The sequence below is a fragment of the Cetorhinus maximus genome, unplaced genomic scaffold (assembly GCF_964194155.1).
Source record: "Cetorhinus maximus unplaced genomic scaffold, sCetMax3.hap1.1 HAP1_SCAFFOLD_1551, whole genome shotgun sequence".
Taxonomy (NCBI): domain Eukaryota; kingdom Metazoa; phylum Chordata; class Chondrichthyes; order Lamniformes; family Cetorhinidae; genus Cetorhinus; species Cetorhinus maximus.
Window position 1 is genome coordinate 21,302 of NW_027597491.1, and position 20,484 is coordinate 41,785.

General features: G+C 46.2%; 1 protein-coding gene and 1 long non-coding RNA gene across 2 annotated transcripts in view; one reads left to right on the forward strand and one right to left on the reverse strand.

Moving 5' to 3' along the window:
• LOC144676376 (uncharacterized) overlaps positions 1-13,237 on the reverse strand; it is a 28,752-nt gene extending 15,515 nt beyond the window's left edge. The window contains exons 1-3 of the mRNA XM_078536812.1: positions 13,199-13,237; positions 12,581-12,802; positions 6,203-6,925 (exon numbers count right to left, since the gene is read on the reverse strand). Of these exons, the coding sequence (XP_078392938.1) occupies positions 6,203-6,816 (614 nt within the window). The 5' untranslated portion in view covers positions 6,817-6,925; positions 12,581-12,802; positions 13,199-13,237. The remainder of the gene's footprint in view (positions 1-6,202; positions 6,926-12,580; positions 12,803-13,198) is intronic.
• A 2,285-nt stretch (positions 13,238-15,522) lies between these two features.
• Positions 15,523-20,462, forward strand: LOC144676378 (uncharacterized). The gene is made up of 3 exons (XR_013575320.1): positions 15,523-15,607; positions 17,648-17,764; positions 20,395-20,462. It is a non-coding gene; the product is annotated as an uncharacterized LOC144676378 (long non-coding RNA).
• The last annotated feature ends 22 nt before the right edge of the window (positions 20,463-20,484 follow it).

The window sequence follows — 20,484 nt, forward strand, 5'->3', positions numbered from 1 at the left end:
GTGGGACCGCAGGATCTGAAAGCATGGCCTCCAATGGTGGAGTGATGTAGGTGGGTGTGTGAGGAAGGGGTCAGAATGGGAAGAGCGCAGGGAGCTCAGAGGGTCATTTGGCTGGAGAAGGTTCCAGAGACTATCTGTCATGGAGAGAGTGGCTGCCTCCATGGAGCTTCAAGCACGGCTCTGAAATGGGTCCATGTAGGTCATGACCATGGCCGTGCATGAGATGTCTGCTGCCTTAAACAGGATGACAGACACTGTATCCGTGACCTGACAACATGTCACTGATTTCCACCAAGCTGGTCTGCAGCAGATTGGAAGGAATGATATGACTCTGGTCCATGAGAGGGATGATGGAGAAAGGAGACATGGAAGTGGGAACTCCAATCAAAGTCTTCCAGCCTCTTACCCATTAAGCACCCCCCAATCTCAAGCAGCACCTGACATGGCCCCAGCTCTTGACATGCAGACCCATCTCCTGCCCCGTCTCCCACCAGCTGAATCTGCCCCTGTACAGATACAGGTGGATCAGTCTTTGCCGGGATCCTGAGGGGCTCAGAAACCCGGAGGGTGGAGACCACAAGCCTCTCAGCAGTGAGAGCAGGGATGAGAGGAGCCTGTCTCTCCCTCTGCTGAAACCACACAGATGCACCGGGTAGAAGCAATAGGAAGGATCTGGGCGAGAAGTTGTAATTCACCAAGGGTGTGCACATGGGGGTTTGACAAAATATTAATTTCCATTTAAATAACAACACAGAAAATGTATTGATGGGAACCACTTCCAGCTCTTGTCTGTTTTTACATCCTGAGGACTAGCTCACCCTCTCACTGGATTCATGCTGTAAGATTATTAGGTTATTAACAAGATAATTCCAAGCTGTTCCAGTAGAGCTTCAACACTGGCATCTACCCAGCTCTGTGGAAAATTGCCCAGGTATGTCCTGTACACAAAAAGCAGGACAAATCTAACCCAGCCAATTACTGGCCCATCAGTCGACTCTCAATCATCAGTAAAGTGATGGAAGGGGTCATTGTGCTATCAAGCGGCACTTGCTTAGCAATAACCTGCTCATTGACGTCCAGTTTAGGTTCCACCAGGGCCACTCAGCTCCTGACCTCACTACAGCCTTGGTTCAAACATGGACAAAAGAGCTGAAATCTAGAGGTGAAGTGAGAGTGACTGCCCTCAATATCAAGGCAGCATTTGACCGAGTGTGGCATCAAGGAGCCCGAGAAAAACTGGAGTTAATGGGAATCAGGGGAAAGCCCTCCACTGGTTGGAGTCATACCTAGCACAAAGGAAGATGGTTGTGGTTGTTGGAGGTCAATCATTGAGTTCCAGGACATCACTACAGGAGTTCCTCAGGGTAGTGTCCTAGGCCCAACCATCTTTAGCTGCTTCATCAGTGGTCTTCCTTCCATCATAAGACCAGAAGTAGGGATGTTCGCAGTTGATTGCACAGTGGTTAGCAACATTCGCGACTCCTCAGATACTGAAGCAGTCCCTGTCCAAATGCAGCAAGACCTGGACAACATCCAGGCTTGGGGTGGCAAGTAACATTTGTGCCACACAAGTGCCAGGCAATGACCACCTCCAACATGAGAAAATCTAACTATCGCCCCCTTGACATTCAATGGCATCACAGTCACTGAATTCCCCCACTATCAACATTCGGGGAGTTACGATTGACCAGGAACTGAGCTGGACTAGCCAGTAAATACTATGGCTACAAGAGCAGGTCAGAGGCTAGGAATCCTGTGGTAAGTAACTCACCTCCTGACTCCCCAAAACCTGTGCACCATTTACAAGGCACAAGTCAGTAGTGTGATGGAATACTCTCCACTTGCCTGGATGAGTGCAGCTCCCGCAACACTCAAGAAGTTCGACACCATCCAAATTGACACCCCATTGATTGGCACCCCGTCCATAAACATTCACTCCCTCCACCACCAACACACAGTGGCAGCAGTGTGTACCATCTACAAGATGCACTGCAGGAACTCACTAATCTTCCTTAGACAGCACTTTCCAAGCCCATGACCACTACCATCGAGGATAAAGGCTGTGGACACATGGGAACACCACTACCTGGAAGTTCCCCTCGAAGCCACTCATCATCCTGACTTGGAAATATATCGCTGTTCCTTCACTGTCACTAGGTGAAGGTCGTGGAACTCCCTCCCTAACAGCACTGTGTGTGTACCTACACCACAGGGACTGCAGCAGATAAAGAAGGCAACTCAGCACCACCTCCGCTATGGCAATTAGGAATGGGCAATAAATATCAGCCTATCCAGCAAGGCCCACCTCCCATGAATGAATTAAAAAATGTTAACATTTAACTTTTGATAATTAGAATCTAACATCTAACTTCACCTGAAACACTCCTTTGTAGAATAGTGCAGTGGGCAAAGGTAGGAAATAGGACATGGTATAGAAAAGATGCCAAGTTCGAGGGATCCTGGGAAATTATGTCAAGTTTTAAAAAGCTCAGTGCAAGTAAAGTTAAAAACTGCCTCGAAGCTGTTTATGTAAGTTAATACATGACATCAGTGAAATAAATGACAACAGGATTTAGCAGCTTTGAGATAAGTGGAAAACAGATCAATGAGGAATAAGCAGAACATTTTTACGTGATTTAAGTGGTTAGTATTGTTTTTGTGAACTTTGAATACGATAAACTAATGTGACTCAGTGAAGCTTGCATTGCGCACATGAACTGTGAATACGGTAAACTAACATGACTCAGTGAAGCTAGTTTTGCTCACATGGATATGACCAGAAGCAGGGATGGGTTGATCAGATGGGATAAAAGATACCCTCCAAGACAATGCTGTTTGGGGGAGAGGAACCAGAATCAGAAGATTAAAACCCGACAGAGAGAGAGAGGAAAAGCTCAAAGATCAACACTGAGAAGTCCTTGGTGCGCTCAACTGTCTGGTTCTCGACACGGGTGGTATAACCTGCATTAAGCTGTAAAGCACTGCCTGGGTTTGTCACTGGAGTTTGCTTGAAATTCAATAAACTTGTCCTGACTTTTTTCTCAATGAAGTTGATTCCCAACTGAGCTCTGCTGCCAAGTCTGTTCCCGACTGAAAAGAGGAGGAAAACTTCCAAAATCATACCATGCTGAATGTCAGTCCGGGCTGGGAGCCATTGGTTGGATGTGCAATGGGTGGATGAGTGGGTAAAGGAATGTTCAGTGAACAGGGAGGGGGAGGGGGGGGTGGGGGTTGGTGCTGCTGGTGGGAAGTGTTCATTCTGAAGGAGTCCCACCTGAAACAGTGACCATTCATTTATCACTTTGAAATGATTGAGCTGCTGTGTATTTCCCCATTTTGTTCTTTCAGTTTTCCAGGATTTATATATTTTTTATTTCTACTGAAACATATTCTTGTAACACTGAGAGTTTGAAGTCTGTTAAAGTCAATCCCCACTGAGTACGCAGGAGGACTCAACTGGTCCTAACTTTTTATGGTATCAATAAACAAAGATCATACAAGATGTCCATACGGGGAATTGATTTTCTCTGAGACCAGGGATGGTCAAACTATGTCCCAAAGTTCAGATTTGGGCCTTGAGCCTGGGCTATCGGGCCCACATACATGGAGCACCATTACCGGATGTCCTTCATCCCCGGTTTTAATGTCTCCACCATTAGTGGCCATGCCTTCAGCTGCCTAGACCCTAAACTCTGGAATTTCCTCCCTAAACCTCTCCATCTTTCTACTTCACTTTCCTCCTTTAAGACAATCTTTATAACCGACCTCTTTAACCAAACTTTGGTCACCTGACCTAATATGTCCTTATGCTCCTGTGAAACTCTATGGGACATTTTATCATGTTAAAACCTCGATATAAATATAAGTTGTTGCATTTGTTGTTATAGTTCAGTCAGACCTGATCATTATCTGAGTGAGTGAGTCTGTATCAATGTAGCTCAGACAGACACAGCTTGTTGGAACAGATCTCGGGAGAAGGAAGCTCCGAACTGACCACTGGACTTCCTGTTCTGCACAATTGGGAAAAGGAGAATGTTTCCAAATATTGAAAATTACTAATAAAGTCATTAAAGATGGTTTGTTGTTGTGAGCTGCATTATCTGGTAGAATTAGATTGAAGGAGTGGGATTGATCCACAGCCTGAGTCACCAGTTTAAGGACAGGAGGAGAGAGAATCTGGAGAGACGAAAAGAATAAGTTGGAGAATGGACACTGAATCTGGAACAATGAGCAGAGAGGGAGAGGAGTGTGTGGGACAGAGATTTATAGATTTGTGGGAATGAGAGGGAAAAATCTTTCATAGAAACTAGAATTATCTTCTGTGAATTTCTATCCTGCATAGACAGTGATGGCTTTTGATGAGTATTTGCAGATGGGAAACGCAAACCAAAAATCTCGACAAGATCTTGAGGAATCACTGAATTCATGTACGATTAAAGCAAAATACTGTGAATACCGGAAATCTGAAATAAAAACAGAAAATGCTGGAAAAGCTCAGTAGGCCTGGCAGTATCTGTGGACAGAGAAACAGAGGTAACGTTTTGAGTCTGTACGACTCTTCTCCAGAGAATTCATGCGTAATTGGCCTCTGGTTATGGAGGGATAAATGTATGTTCTGTTTATGGGAAAGATTTAAATCATCACTGTGACTGGAAAATCGTCGAGATACACAAATGTTTTCAGTTAATGTCATTGTGGGGAGTATGTTAATGAGAAATAAGAGGATCTTTTGGGGACACCAGAAGCATCTGTGGGAGTGGGAAGGGAAGACATTACCAGTGATTCTCTGACTCTGATTACATGGAGAAGAACAGAACCAGGAGAGAGCAGCCCCACCCAGCTGGATGACAGTGGAGAGGTGATGGAGCAGAACGATGTGGTCAACCTTGTCAAAGGCTGCAGACAGGTTCTGAGGGAGAGTTTATCCTTGTCACAGTCACATCGGATTTTTTTTGATTCATTCACGGGATGTGGGCTTCACTGGCTGGGCCAGAATTTATTGCCCATCCCTGGTTGCCCTGGAGAAGGTAGTGGTGAGCTGCCTTCTTGAACCACTGCAGTCCATGTGGTGTAGGTACACCCACAGTGCTGTTAGTGAGGGAATTCCAGGATTTTGACCCAGAGACGTGAAGGAACGGTGATATATTTCCAAGTCAGGATGGTGAGTGACTTGGAGAAGTTCCAGGTGGTGGTGTTCCCATGTGTCTGCTGCCCTTGTCCTTCTAGGTGGTAGTTGTCGTGGGTTGGAAGGTGCTGTTTAAGAAGCCTTGGTGAATTCCTGCAATGCATCTTGTTGATGGTACACACAGCTGCTATTGTACATCAGTGGGGGAGGGAGTGAATGTCTGTGGATGTGGTGCCAATCAAGTGGGCCGCTTTGTCCCGAATGGTGTCCAGCTTCTTGAGTGTTGTGGGAGCTGCACTCATCCAGGCAAGTACTTGTAGATGGTGGACAGGCTTTGTGGAGTCAGGAGGTGAGTTCCTCGTCATTTGTAACTTTGGTAAGAGCTGTTTCAGTACTGTGGCAGGGCAGAAATCTGATTGGAGGAGGAATCATGGATACATATATGGGAGGTGAAAATACGTTCACGGACTTTGGAGAGGAAAGGGAGGTTGGAGATTGGGAAGTAATTTGCAAGGATGATGGGGTCAAGGGTTTGTTTTTTGAAGGAGTGAGAGACAGTGCCTGAAGAGAGAGAACTGTTAACAAACTCAGTTAATATGGGGAAGTTGATTGATCAACAGTTTAGTGGGAACAGGATCGATAGACCAGGTGGGTCTCATGGGCAGGATGAGACCTCAGAGGACATGATAGGAGATTGGAGAGAAAGTAGAGAAAGATGCGAGTGCATGGCTGGGATAAGGGGAAACTTTAGAGGCAGTCTGGCCTAGTAGACTAGTGGAAGGGAGAGAAGCAGCAGAGGCAGCTAATTGGATTGTCTCAATCTGGGTGATAGAGAAGATCCATGAGCTTCTCACACTTGTTGTTGGAGGTGAGGATGGAGGAGACAGGGGAGAGGGAGAGCCCTTCGAAAGGAACTAACTTATGTTAGAGATATTAAAAAGATTCAAAACACTGTGTTTAACACAAAACTGATTTATTTGACTTTTAGCCAGAATATTAGCCCCTATAACTAGGCTGGAGAATATTAACATCAGTAAAAACAGACCCCAATGAACATCCTTCAGTCCTGGTAATTATTTGTGAACTCGCTGGTGTCTTAGGAGACTGGATGAGGTGGTGAATCCCTTCCCACACTTAGGGCAGGTGAACGGCCTCTCCCCAGTGTGAACTCGCTGGTGTGTCAGCAGGTTGGATGATTGAGTGAATCCCTTTCCACACTCAGAGCAGGTGAATGGTCTCTCCCCAGTGTGAATTCGCTGGTGTACAATGAGTTGAGATGATCGCCTGAACCCAGTCCCACAGTGGGAGCATCTGTACGGTCTCTCGTCAGTGTGAACACGTTGATGGGACATCAGTTCCCCAAAACTTTTATAGCACTTCCCACAGTCTAGGCATCCAAAAGGTCTCTCTTCACTGTGAACTCGCTGGTGTGCCAGCAGGTGGGTTAAAATAGTGAATCCCTTCCCACACGTGGAGCAGGTGAATGGTCTTTCCCCAGTGTGAATGCGCCGATGCTTTTCCAGGTCAGACGGGCATCTGAATCCCTTCCCACAGTCCCCACATTTCCACGGCTTCTCCCTGTTGTGAATGCATTTATGTTCTGACAGACAAGACGATTGGCTGAAACCTCGTCCACACACAGAGCACATGTACAGTTTCTCTCCACTGCGGACGGTGCTTTCTCCTTCCATGTTCAAAATCCGATGATATCCAGGTTACGATAAATTGCGTGACTGCGTCAGATTCTGATGTGATGTTTGGTTTCCAGTTTCCCAACTGCAAATCCTCCCCTTCTAAACCCTGTGAAACTGATGTAGATCACAAAAAATGGAGTGAGAGAGAACCCACAAAAACACAAAGGCAGGTTGTGAAATTGAGCTGAATCAATCTGGTAATTTGTGGAGCTGACAATAGGAAAGAGTGACCATGAAAAGCTGTTTCATGAAAGGTGAAGGAGCATTTAATGCATCTTCAAGTCAACCAGAACTTTGACAGAATCTGCCAAACCTTCAGCCTCCCCTACCGAGAAGGAGCAGGGTAGAGGGTGTATGTGAACACCATCACTTCCAAGTTCCCCTCCAACTTGCACACTCTCCTGACTTGTTGGACATCCAGTACTGGATGAGCAGAAATTTCCTCCATTGAAATATTGGAAAGAGGGAAGCCATTATCTTCAGTTCCTACTACAAAATCCACTCCCCAGACACCAGCTCCATCCCTCTTGCAGTTCTCTAAGGCTGAACTAGGCTGTTCACAATCTTGTTGTCATATTTCAGCCCAAGCTGAGTTTCTGACTACAAATCACTAAAACCACCCATTTCCACCTCAGTAACATCGCCCAGCTGTGCCCCTGCCTCAGTTCATCTGCTGCTGAAACTCATCCATTCCTTTGTTCCCTCTAAACTGGACTATTCGAATGTGCAACTTTTTGGCCTCCCAGATGCAACTCCAGGGAAACTGGAGGTCACCCAAAACTCAGCTGCTCATGTTCTTACTCGCAGCAAGTCTTGTTCACCATCACCCCTGTGCTCGCTGACCGACATTGTGGGGATCTCCAGCCCTACAACCCTCCAGAATTATCTGCGATCATCTAATCGTGACCCACCCCCGGCTCCAATTCCTCCCTTGCGTCCACAATCTCCTCCAGCCTCCTGAGCTGCCTGTTTCACACCAGTCCGTCTCCACCAGCCGCACTGAGCATGCTCCAAGCACAGCCCGGCCCCCACGCTGGCGCTCTGGGTGCCTGTTCTCATTGGTGGGGGATTTTCTGACACATGGAGCACTCTGGGTAAACCAGCTGCCATCAAGACCAATTAGTGGACAGGCAATTATTTTCCCAGTTGGTAAAATGGAAGATCCATGGCAAGGGGGATATTGGACAGGAAGCACAATGAGGGGTTCAGACACTTTATTAAATACTCACAGCAGAAGCACATTAATCTGATTGGAGATCACTTCCTCACTAGCAGCCAGCGGTGTGAAGCCTCCTGAGATTCCGGTCCCTTTCCCGTCAGTATTTCCAGGAGCTGGGACACAGAAAAGAGTCTCAGTAAAATCCAGGACTTATTTGTTCACTGTTTTAAAATGGGTCTGGGCTCACACTCGAAGTTTGTGCAGCCTGTGACTCCCTGGGATTATTAACCCTCCCCCTCCAGACCCTTGGGGCTCTCGATTGTTTCTCAATGTCCTCCTGGTCCTGTGATTCCCTGAGTTTATTAACCCTCCCCCTCCAGACCCTTTGGGCTCTCTATTGTTGGACTCTCTATTGCTTTTCAATGTCCTCCTGGCCTTGTTGTATCTGATCCAATAAAAACCCTCCTTACATCACACAGGGAACAGCTTTAGACATGTTCTGACTTTTCACCTCAATCTTATTCTGCTGAATGATCTCACTGACCGTTCCCTTTCTCTCAATCAGTCCGTCCACCATCTCTTTTCTGGATTTCACTCCTTCTTGTCGTTCCAGGATTTCATCTCTCTGCCTTTTATTTCTTTTACTGAAGATTCCTGTCCATTGCTGCCTCACAGCCTCGTCCTGTTCCCAAATATTCTCCATGTCTAAGTGCTTCCCAGCGGCCGTGCCAGCCGTGGCCCCTATTCCAGCCCAGTCACTGATCCCTCTCTTCCCTCCACCCTTTTTACTGGTGTCACTATCACAGGGACGATCGCGGTGTTTTCCCAAAACTGCCTTAACATCAGGGTCTTGGCTACTGGGGGGTCATAGTCCACCCATCTCTCTCCCTGCATTCTGACTTATGAAATCCCTGGATAATTCCCTTATCATCCAAACATCAAGGTCCTAGTAGATGGGATGACATAACCTTGGGGACGGGTGTGTGGTGTTCAGGAACTATTTTAAATCTTGTATCATTATATCGGCTTTGTGAGTACGGGTGATGATTAAACCATTTGTGGGATCGATTTCTTATGGCAGGGCAGATTGAGGGGTAGTCAGTGAAGCATATGGGGTCTTGGGCATCAGATATAGAGGCACTGAGTACAAAAACAGGGAAGTGCACCAACAGAGAGTTGTGAGGATCTGGAACTCTCTCCCTGAAACGATGCTGGAACCTGATTGTGTGTGTAGACTCCACCCATTCATCCTATCTACCCTGTCGGTTCCAATTAATATCCCGAAAACTTTGATCAAATCAGGTCTTAATCTTCTAAATTCCAGGCATTAAAACCCTCACAGTGAGGTGATGGATTTTATCAGGAGGAATAGGGAGAGGGAAGATATAATTCATGACGCTGCTCTAAAGAGTGTGCAGGGACAGAGGGACCTGGGTGTTCATGGCTTTGATCTCTGAAGGTGAAAGAATGTATTAAGAGAGTGGTTAGCACAGCAGATTGGATCTTGAGCTTCATAAGTGGTGGTTTTGAGAGCAAAAACAGGGAAGTTATGCTGAATTTTTATAAAGCTCTGGTTAGGCCACAATTTGAGAATTGCATCCAGTTCTGGTCACCTCACTTCAGGAAGGACGTGAAGGTCCTTGAGAAGGTGCAGAGGAGATTTACCAGAATGGTTCCTGCAAAGGAGGCTGAGGGGAGATTGATAGAGGTGTACAAGATTGTGGCAGGTTTAGATATGGTGGACAAAGAAAAGCTGTTCTCATCAGCTGATCGTACAAGGACTCAAGGACAGAGATTTAAGGTTTTGGGTAGAAGGTATGGGATATGTGAGGAAGAATATTTTTACACAGTGAGTGGGAATGACCTGGAGCTTACTGCCTACGAAGGGGTGGAAATGGACATGATGAATGATTTCAAAAGGAAATTGGACAGAAGCATGAGGGAAATAAACTTGCAAGGATACAGGGATAGAGCAGGGGAAAGGGACTGATTGGATTGCTCTACATAGCTGGCATGGACTCAATGGGCCTAATGGCCTCCTCTGTGTCATAATGACTCTGTGACTCTTTTATGTAATCTCATTCTGTAACTTAACCCTTGGTGCTCAGATCACTCAGATAAATCTGTGCTACACTCCCTCTAAGGCCATTCTATCCTTCCTGGTGTTTGTTGCCCAGAACTGAACGCAGTTCTCCAGGACAAAAACAAAAATAAAAATACCTGGAAAAACTCAGCAGGACTGACAGCATCTGCGGAGAGGAACACAGTTAACATTTTGAGTCCGTATGACTCTTCAACAGAACTAAGGAAAAATAGAAGAGAGGTGAAATATAAGTTGGTTTAAGGGGTGGGAATGGGACAGGTAGAGCTGAATAGAGGGCCACTGATAGGCAGAGATAGCCAAAAGATGTCATAGACAAAAGGACAAAGAGGTGTTGACGGTGGTGATATTAGCTAAGAAATGTGCTAATAGGTGACATTAAGGGTAGAAAGCAGGACAAGCAAGGTACAGATAGCCCTAGTGGGGGTGGGGTGGGGGGAAGGGATCGAAATAGGCTAAAAAGTAGAGATAAAACAATGGATGGAAATACATTTAAAAATAATGGAAATAGGTGGGAAAAGGAAAATCTATATAAATTATTGGAAAAAAGGGGGATTGGAAAGGGGGTGGGGATGGAGGAGTGGGTTCATAATCTTAAGTTGTTGAACTCAATATTCAGTCTGGAAGGCTGTAAAGTGCCTAGTCGGAAGAAGAGGTGCTGTTCCTCCAGTTTGCGTTGAGCTTCACTGGAACAATGCAGCAGGCCAAGGACGGACATGTGGGCATGACAGCAGGGTGGAGTGTTGAAATGGCAAGCGACAGGGAGGTCTGGGTCATGCTTACAGACAGACCGAAGGTGTTCCGCAAAGAGGTCACCCAGTCTGTGTTTGGTCTCTCCAATGTAGAGGAAACCGCATTGGGAGCAGCGAATGCACTAGACTAAATTGAGGTAAGTGCAAGTGAAATGCTGCTTCACTTGAAAGGAGTGCTTGGGCCCTTGGACGGTGAGGAGAGGGGAAGTAAAGGGGCAGGTGTTGCACCTTCTGCGGTTGCATGGGAAGGTGCCGTGGGAGGGGGTTGAGGTGTAGGGGGTGATGGAGGAGTGGACCAGGGTGTCACAGAGGGAACGATCCCTGCAGAATGCCGCCGGGGGGGTGAAGGGAAGATGTGTTTGGTGGTGGCATCATGCTGGAGTTGGCGGAAATGGCGGAGGATGATCCTTTGAATGCGGTGGTTGGTGGGGTGATAAGTGAGGACAAAGGGGACACTATCATGGTTCTGGGAGGGAGGAGAAGGCGTGAGGGTGGATGCGCGGGAGATGGGCCGGACACGGTTGAGGGCCCTTTCAACCACCATGGGTGGAAAACCTCGGTTAAGGAAGAAGGAAGACATGTCAGAGGAACTGTTTTTGAAAGTGGCATCATCAGAACAGATGCGACGGAGGCAAAGGAACTGAGAGAATAGGATGGAGTCCTTATAGGAAGCAGGGTGTCAGGAGCTGTAGTCAAGGTAGCTGTGGGAGTCGGTAGGCTTGTAATGGATATTGGTGGACAGTCTATCACCAGAAATTGAGACAGAGAGGTCAAGGAAGGGAAGGGAAGTGTCAGAGATCAACCATGTGAAAATGATAGAGGGGTGGAAATTGGAAGCAAAATTAATAAATTTTTCCAGGTCCAGACGAGAGCATGAAGCAGCAGCAAAGCAGTCATCGATGTACCAGAGAAAGAGTTTTGGGAGGGGGCCGGAGTAGGACTGGAACAAGGAATGTTCCACATACCCCATAAAGAGACAGGCATAACTGGGGCCCATGTGGGTACCCATAGCCACACCTTTTATTTGGAGGAAGAGAGAAGAGTTTAAGGAGAAATTGTTCAGTGAGGGAACAAGTTCAGCCAGATGGAGGAGAGTAGTGGTGGATGGGGATTGTTCGGGCCTCTGTTCGAGGGAGAAGTGGAGAGCCCTCAGACCATCCTGGTGGGGGATGGAGGTGTAGAGGGATTGGACGTCCATGGTGAAGAGGAGGCGGTTGGAGCCAGGGAACTGGAAATTGTTGATATGATGTAGGGTGTCAGAGGAATCGCGGATGTAGGTGGGAATGGACTGGACAAGGGGAGAGAGAATGGAGTCAAGATAGCAAGAAATGAGTTCCATGGGGCAGGAACAGGCTGACACGATCGGTCTGCTGGGACAGTCCTGTTTGTGGATTTTGGATAGGAGGTAGAAGCGGGCTGTCCGAGGTTGGGAAACTATGAGGTTGGAAGCTGTGGAAGGAAGATCTCCAGAGGAGATGAGGTCAGTAACAGTCCTGGAAACAATGGCTTGATGTTCAGTGGTGGGGTCATGGTCCAGGGGGAGGTAGGAGGAAGTGTCTGCGAGTTGACGCTGAGCCTCTGCGAGGTAGAGTTCAGTGCACCAGACAACAACAGCACCACCCTTGTCAGCAGGTTTGCTGACAACATCAGGGTTGGACATGAGAGAAGGAGTGCGGCAAGTTCAGAGAAAGACAGGTTAGAGTGGGTGAGAGGAGCAGAGAAATTGAGACGACTGATGTGTGCTCTAACCAGGGTTTGTGTGTCTCGGTGCTTTTCCAGTCACACTGATACCTGAAATCTTCTCCCACAGACAGTTGAGACAATCCTTTTCCTTTCCACATTCAAAGGGCGATGATATTCAGGTCCTGATGAATCGGGTGAGTCTGTCAGATCTTGATGTGATGCTTGATTTGAGTTTCCCGTCTGTCAATCTTCCACTTCCAGTAACCTGTATGTTTATGGAAACCATCACTGTAATTCCAGGATAGAAATTGAAGAGAGAAACATTTCTCTTGGTTGGAATTTGCTGTGTGTAAATCCTCCCCTTCTAACCCCCTGTAAAAGGACTTTCCAAAGCCCACCCCTGTCAGTCCAGGATAGAAAATCACAACATTCTCTCCTCCTGCTGACAGGGACAGGGATGTCCGCGCATGCGCCCTGCTGCACATTGACCCCGCTCAAGATGGCGGCCGTTCAGCCGGACCTCTAACCCAAAGGAGTTCACGAGCTCTCGCGCCCCGTCCCGTGTAAATAGGATCGGTAGGTTTTTAGTCGGGATTTGAGGCCTCCACCGGGTGTTTATGAAGCCTCCCCGTCCACTCCGCTGGCTCTAATCCTCTCCACCCACCCACTGGCTCCATAACTCACCCTCACGCGATTGTTTCTCCCTTCTCCGCCTAACTCCAGGCACAACCCGCACTGCGCATGCCCCAGTCAGTGACCGCACTGCGCAGGCTCCGGTTACAGCCCAGCAATACACCTGCGCAGAAAGCGGCTGTGGTCTGGATAGGTCACATTCTTCTCCGCGGAGAATGCTGGGTAAACGCCCCGCCATTGAAAGACATCGCTGTTGAAAATCATGCTTTATTTCGTCTTCCGATTTAAATTGGAGCCATTAGGGCCAAGAGATAACTTATTAAAATCAAATCACACAACAACCAAACTGCACGGGCCCTCCACCATATTTCTGTCTTAATCCCTTTTCATACCCAGAGCAGATGAATGGCCTCTCCCTCGTGTGAACTCACTGGTGTGTCAGCAGGCTGGAGGACAGAGTGAATCCCCCCCACACTTGGAGCATTGTGAATGCGCTGGTGAGTCAGCAGATCTATTTTGCTTTTAAAGCTCTTCTCACAGTTGGAACATCTAAAAAGCCTTGTGTCAGAGTGAACATGTTGGTGTGAGGTGAGGTGGGTTAGTTGAGTGAATCCCTTCCCACACTAAGGGCAGATGAATGGCCCCTCCCCAGTATGAACTCGCTGGTGAGTCAGCAGATTAATTTTGCTTTTAAAGCTCCTCTCACAATTGGAACAGTTAAAAACTCTCTTATCTGAGTGAACACGTTGGTATGCAGTGAGGTGGGATAGTGGAGTGAATCCCTTCCCATATTCGGATGACCTCTCCCCAGTGTGACTGTGTCGATGAATTTCCATCACAGACGGAGTTCTGAATCCCCTCCCACAGTCCCAACATTTCCATGGTTTCTCTGTGGTGTGGTTTCCTTGTGTCTCCCCAGGTTGGATGACAAGATGAAGCCTTGTTCACACACAACAAACACGTGTACAGTTTACCCCTGCACCCCGACACTGTGAATTGGATGGTGTTTTTTCAGGCTGTGTAGCTGGTTCTCTTTCCACAGTCAGTTCACTGGAACACTCTCACTCGGGTGTGTGTGCCTCAGGATTTTTCAATCACACTTATTTTTAAGATCTTTTTCCACTGGCAGAACGTTGCTCCTTCCACATTTAAAGGCTGATGATATTCAGGTCCTGATGAACTGAGTGACCCTGTCAGATTTTGATGTGATGTTTGGTTTGAGGTTTCTGTCTGTAAATCATCCCTCACTGCTAGCCTGTAAAAGGAGCTTACAGTGTCAGTGTCACAATCAGTGCGGGATAAAATTCACCTGCTGTGGGTGTGGGAAGGGATTCACTCAGACATCCAACTGGATGAGACACCAACGCATTCACAAGTGACTGCAAGGACTGGCTTCTGCTATCATTGTTTCTGTTCATCACACCCAGGGCAGAACCATGTTCATCCTGAGAGTCAGTGCTTGTTTCTGATAGTAATAGCCTCTCTAACTTGGCTGGAGTTTAATATTCTGGGTAAATATGAAATCAATCAGCTTTGTTTTGAAACTATTGTTCTGGATTTTTGTCTTTCCCACCTGAGTGTTTAACATCACCTGGCTGGAGCTCCATACGGCAGGAACAGAACTTCAGCCTGGACACAGTCCAGGAGCACGATCACCATTCACATCTTGTCCCTGTTGGATAAAATCAAACACAGTATTTATTCTCCATCTGGTTATCTGACTTTTTCATTTTGTACAGTTTGCACTGATCTTCATGGTAACTCAGATATTGTGTTCCCTTCTCTCGTTTCCAATTCGCTAATATAAGATTTGCTTTTCCCAATCTATCCAGAACATCAAATGGACTTTCCCAATTAGCTTTCTAATCCCACCCCTTTTCACAATGCTTTTAACATAACTTCATCTCACATTGAATAATTAAAGTAATGGGTGGGGTGGTTCTCCCTGGAGGTGTTGAGACGGGCAGCACCATCTTCTCCACTGCCTTTAGCAGGGAGAATGCTGAGGTTTGTTGGAGGTTCTGGAGAAACTGGTCCAGAGCCTGTCGAGTAGCAATGAGGAGTGGGACCCCGGGAGGATTCACAATCTGGATTGGCCGACCTATCATGGGCCGTGACCAGGACTGAACAAGAGGGGAGTGAATGGTTAAGACACCAGGCAAGGCAGTGACCCAGTTATTGACCTTGACTAGATCATCAGCTCCATTCATGACAGATTTTTCAGTGTCATTTCTATAATTCTCGACGATCCCACTGGACTCTGGGTGGTAGGGGATGTGGAAATGTTATTGCAGACCCATAAGATCACAGAGCTTCTGCATTACTTCTGCTGTGAAATGCAAACCATTATCATTCTTTATCCTTTTCAGAAAGTCCTATCTGGTAAAGATCTGTTTCCAGAAGATTTTAGCTGTAGTGACTGCATCATTTTTACAGAAAGGGAATCCTTCAATCCACTAGGTAAACATTCCATTAGCTACGAGGATATACTGGTCTCATCCTTTTACTGTGGGTAGTGGGCCTGTATCATAAATCTGCAATGTTCCTCAGGGCCATCATTCAGATAGGATATGGCCATTGGGACCTTTCATTTTGCAGGGCCGGATTAATTTGGACAGAGTTGAGAAACACAGGTCTGGGTGCATGCTCAGCCACCAATCGTAAATAGCTCTGAAAGGACAACCTTGGGGGAGGATCATATGGCAGGAACAGAACTTCACCCTGGACACAGTCCAGGAGCACGAGCACCATTCACATCGTGTTCCAGTTGGATAAAATCAAACACAGTATTTATTCTCCAAGGGCTCTAAAGGGAAACATGCTCCCTATTTGATCCCTGAACAAAACTAATTATTTTCTGAGACCCTATTCAAATTGAGGCCACCCTTGTGATAGAAAACCTAATCATGTAGGATGGGTGAGTCCTTATTAGCTGCGAGGGATGAAGGAAAGTCTTTCCTATGGTGTACAACCTCTTCTCCTGCTCCTACTTTCTATGTTTCTATCGTTCAAAGAGCCAGCACAGGCATGGTGGACAGAATGGTTTCCATCTGTGCTGTATCATTCTATAAAACGGCGAATATTCAGTATCAGGAGATAGCGAGGGAAAGCTAGAGCAACCAGTGACTGTAGGATTGAAGCCAGGCAAAGTGAGAACCTTCAGAGGTGATAGAGAGAGGGAAACCAATGGGAAACGTTCTAAAATCTCAGGGCGTTTCCACAGGAGAGCAGATGTTTAAATCACTTTTAGAAATGGAACATAGCAGCGCACAGATTCAAGGGATTTTTAAAATTAATTTATCTCAATTGCGCAACAAAATGATTTTCTTTTCTGTGTTTGGATATTACAAAGGCGCTGCTATTACCCAGGATTCCCTGCGGGTGTGAATGTGCTCTATTCTCTCTGCAGGAGGCTAATACGCAGGCGCAGCGCTGACTTATCTGGAGCATGCGCAGTCTCACTTTGCTCGGAGCCGTGCGAATGCGGGAGGATTTTGGCGATGGGCGAGTGCGGGTGGAAGGAACACAGCCTGGAAGTGAGGGTGGGGAGGGAGATGTAAGGAAATGCAAAACCCGATGTAGGTATCAAGCCCCAAATAAAATCTTGCTGGTCCCGAGTCTACAGCTCCGAAGCGTTTCTCCGCGAACATCTTGCTTCAGCGGCTAGCAGTGCGCATGCGGGATCATATTAGTGACGTAACGGGGCGGGATCATATTAGTGACGTAACGGGGCTTCAGGGTCCCAGTGACCAGGAGAGAAAATCATTCCCTCGTTGATTTTACGCCCACTTTGTGCACAAGAGCTAATGACAGGCCCAGATTAGAGGATGGGCAATATGCTGCAGGATGCATGGGTGGATGTCTGAAGAAAAATGAGAGCATCAGAATTAGGAGCACCCATTCGGCCCATCAAGGTTGCTTCCCCTCTTAGTAATGTCATGGCTGTTTAGCCTTGAATATGTTCAATGACCAGCCTCCACTGCTCACTGGGGAAGAGAATTCAAAAGACTGACAATCCTCAGAGGGAAGGAATTTCTCCTCCTCAGTGTTAAATGGGAGATCCTTTGTTTTTAAACTGTGGCCCCTGATTCTAGATCCTTCTGTGAGGGAAAACATCTTCTCAGTGTCTATCCTGTCAAGCTACCTCGGAATCTTGCATGCTTCAATAAGATCACCTCTCATTCTTTTAAACTCCAATGAGTATAGGCACAACCTGCTCAACTTTCCCTCAGAAGATAAATATCCTCATTCCAAACCTTCTCAGAATTGCTTCCAATGCACCTATGCCCTTGTTTAAGTAATCCTGGGCAAGAGAGGGGTCCCTTGAATTGTTGTGAATTTCTATCCTAGACTGACAGTGATGGATTTTGGACACTCCTTTTCCAGCGGGTTAGAAGGGGAGGATTTACACACAGCAAACTCAAACCAAGAGAAATGTTTGTCTCTTCTGATTTTCTAACCTCGACTGTTGCTTATATCTTTTGTAATCTCCCTTTACAGGGAGTTAGAAGATTTCAAAACTGCCAGATTTTTCTCTGACTCCGGTGCTTCTGATATCTTTCCAGCTGCAGACTCCAGCAGGATATTTTAATATTGAAAACTGAAATTGTTTCAGAGGTGTGTATTATTAAACATTCATTGACAATTTAGAACTTTTAGTGCTGTGCTGTGGTTACATTGCTCTGGAGCTGGTGTGGCTCCTTTTCTGTGGATCTGAATCCATGCCCATCTATCCTTCTGTTTCACCTCTACTGTCCTCAATCCCTGCCATTGTGTAATTTCCTCTGCCTTGAGCAATGGATATCTTTTAACCATGTTTGGTGCTTTACTGCTATTCCTACCAGCTGTGTCTAAATGAGGTTTCCACTGCTGCTCATCCCCTGTCTATTCACTGCTGATTTACCAGTTTTATCTTCCCATGGTCAGGAATTGTTTTTCCTGCATTAGAGATCATTTATCTTCTTCTGAGCTTAAATTGACCATCAAATTCTGCTCCAGTTTTATTCCCCTTAATTCATTCTGCACATCCTGAAACATTAACTCTCTTTGCCTTCCTTTAGTTACTGCCTACTCTTATGAGTATTTCCAGCACTTGCTCATCATTTTTGAGATTTCCAGCAACTGCATTATTTTGTTTTTGTTTGATTGTAGGTGTTGCTCACAGAATCGAGTCTAGAAACAGAGATGAACTAATTAGGAACTGAATTGTATTGGGGTGAGTGTTTGTTCCAGAGCTTGGCCTCTGGCCTCCAGTGTTGGTCTTTTTTCATGCAGTCCAAGAATGATTACAAAACAGAAGGAGGCCATTTCACCCATTGTGCTGGCTCTTTGCAAGAGCAAATCAACCAGTCCCACTCCCCTGCCCTTTCTTCGCAGCCCAACTTTTTCTCTCCAGGTGCTTATCCAATTTTCTTTTCAAAGCCTTTGTTGCATCAGTTTGAGCTGTTGCAGAGATAGAGGAGAAGAGATACCTGGGTTTGACCCTGAGGACAATGGAACCCAGTCAGGCCCAGAAAATTCCAATGTGAAATTGTCAAAGGAGGTAGTTTCTAGGGAAATCGGGTTATTGAACAGACACTGTACAACATAAAAACGTATTGTTTTGGAAACAAATATTTCCATGGATGTTTTTAACCTGCTTTGCAAATATATATATTTTAAAAGTTTAAATGGGATTTTGGTGTCATTTGGTGTCATTAACAAGACCAGCAGCAGATATTACCCATCCCCAGTTACCTGTGGAGGAGATGATGTTTGACCTTCTTGAACCGCTGCAGTCTGTGTGGTGAAGGTGCTGCCATAATGCTGTTAGGTCAGGAGTTACAGGTGATTCACCCAGTAATGATGAAGGAACAGTGATAAATGTCCAAATCAGCAACAACAAACTGTATTTCTATCGCATCTTTAACAAAATAAAATTTCCAAGGCATTTCACAGAAATGTTAGAAAGCAACATTTGACATCGAACCACATAAGTGGATATTAGAGCAGGTGGCGAAAGGTTGGGTTAAATAGGTTTTAAGGAGTGTCTTAAAGTAGAAAATTGAGATGGAGAGGCAGGGAGGTTTTTGGAGGAAATTCCAGAGCTCATGGCCTTGGAATCTGAAGGTGCAACCACCAAAGTGGCACAGTTAAAATCAGGAATGCTCAGGGGGTGGGAATTAGATGAATGCAGATATTGTGGAGGGTTGTGAGACTGGAGCAGATTACAGAGATAGGGAGGGGCCATGAAGGAAATTGAAAATAAGGATGAGAATTTGAGCATTTAGGTTCTTCTTAACCGGAAACCTTTGTAGGTCATCAAGCACAATGGCGATGGGTGAACAAGACTTGGTGCGAGTATGGAAGTGGAAAGCAGAGTTTTGGATGGTGGAGTTGAATCTGGGAGCCCAGCTGGGAGTCCATTAGAATAGTTAAGTCTAGAGGTGACAGAGGAATGGTTGAGAGTTTCAGCAGCAGGTGAGCTGAGACTAGGATGGAGCCGGGTGATGTTACTGAGGTGGAAATAGGCAGTCTGTCTGATGATGTGGATGCGTGTTGCAAGCTCATCTTGGGGTGAAATATTACACTGAAGTTTTGAACAGTCTGGTTCAGCTTCAGACAGTTGCTAGTGAGAAGGATGGAGTCAGTGGCTGGGAAATGGAGTTTGTAGCTCAGTCCATAGCACCCTCGCCTTTGAATCAGAGGGTTGTGGGTTCATGTCCCACTCCTGGAAAACCAAGAATTGTGATTGTACTCGAAAGAAGTTGCAATCTGTGACTGTTGGTAACTCGAAAGAGTTTCCCAGTATTTATATGCAAGAAATTTCTGTTCATCCAATACTGGATATCAGACAAGTCAGGATAGTGTGTGACTTGGAGGTGATGGTATGCACATACATATGCTTCCCTGGTCCTTCTAGGTGGTGGGAAGTTAGTGGTTTGGGAGATTTTGTTAGAGTTATGGTCAAACTGTAGGTATATAAAATCCCTCTCCTTCACCCACTGTCTTTATCACCTCTCTCTGTCTCTCCTACCATGGAGGCCAGAGTCTTGCATAGGCCCAGTCTAGTTGGAAAGTTCACTTCCCTGAAGGACATCAGTGAACCAGTTAGGTTTTTATGACAATCCAGCAGTTTTCATGGTCACTTTTTCCTAGTGCCGGCCCCACAAATTACTAGATTCATTCCGCTCAATTTCACAATCTGCCTTTGTGTTTTAGTGGGTTCTCTCTCACTCTCTTTTCTCTGTTTTAAATTAAATTTACAGGGTATTAGAAGGAGAGGATTCAGTCAGGAAACTGAAACCAAATATCACTTCAGAATCTGATGGAGTCGCCCAATTTGTTGTAACCTGAAT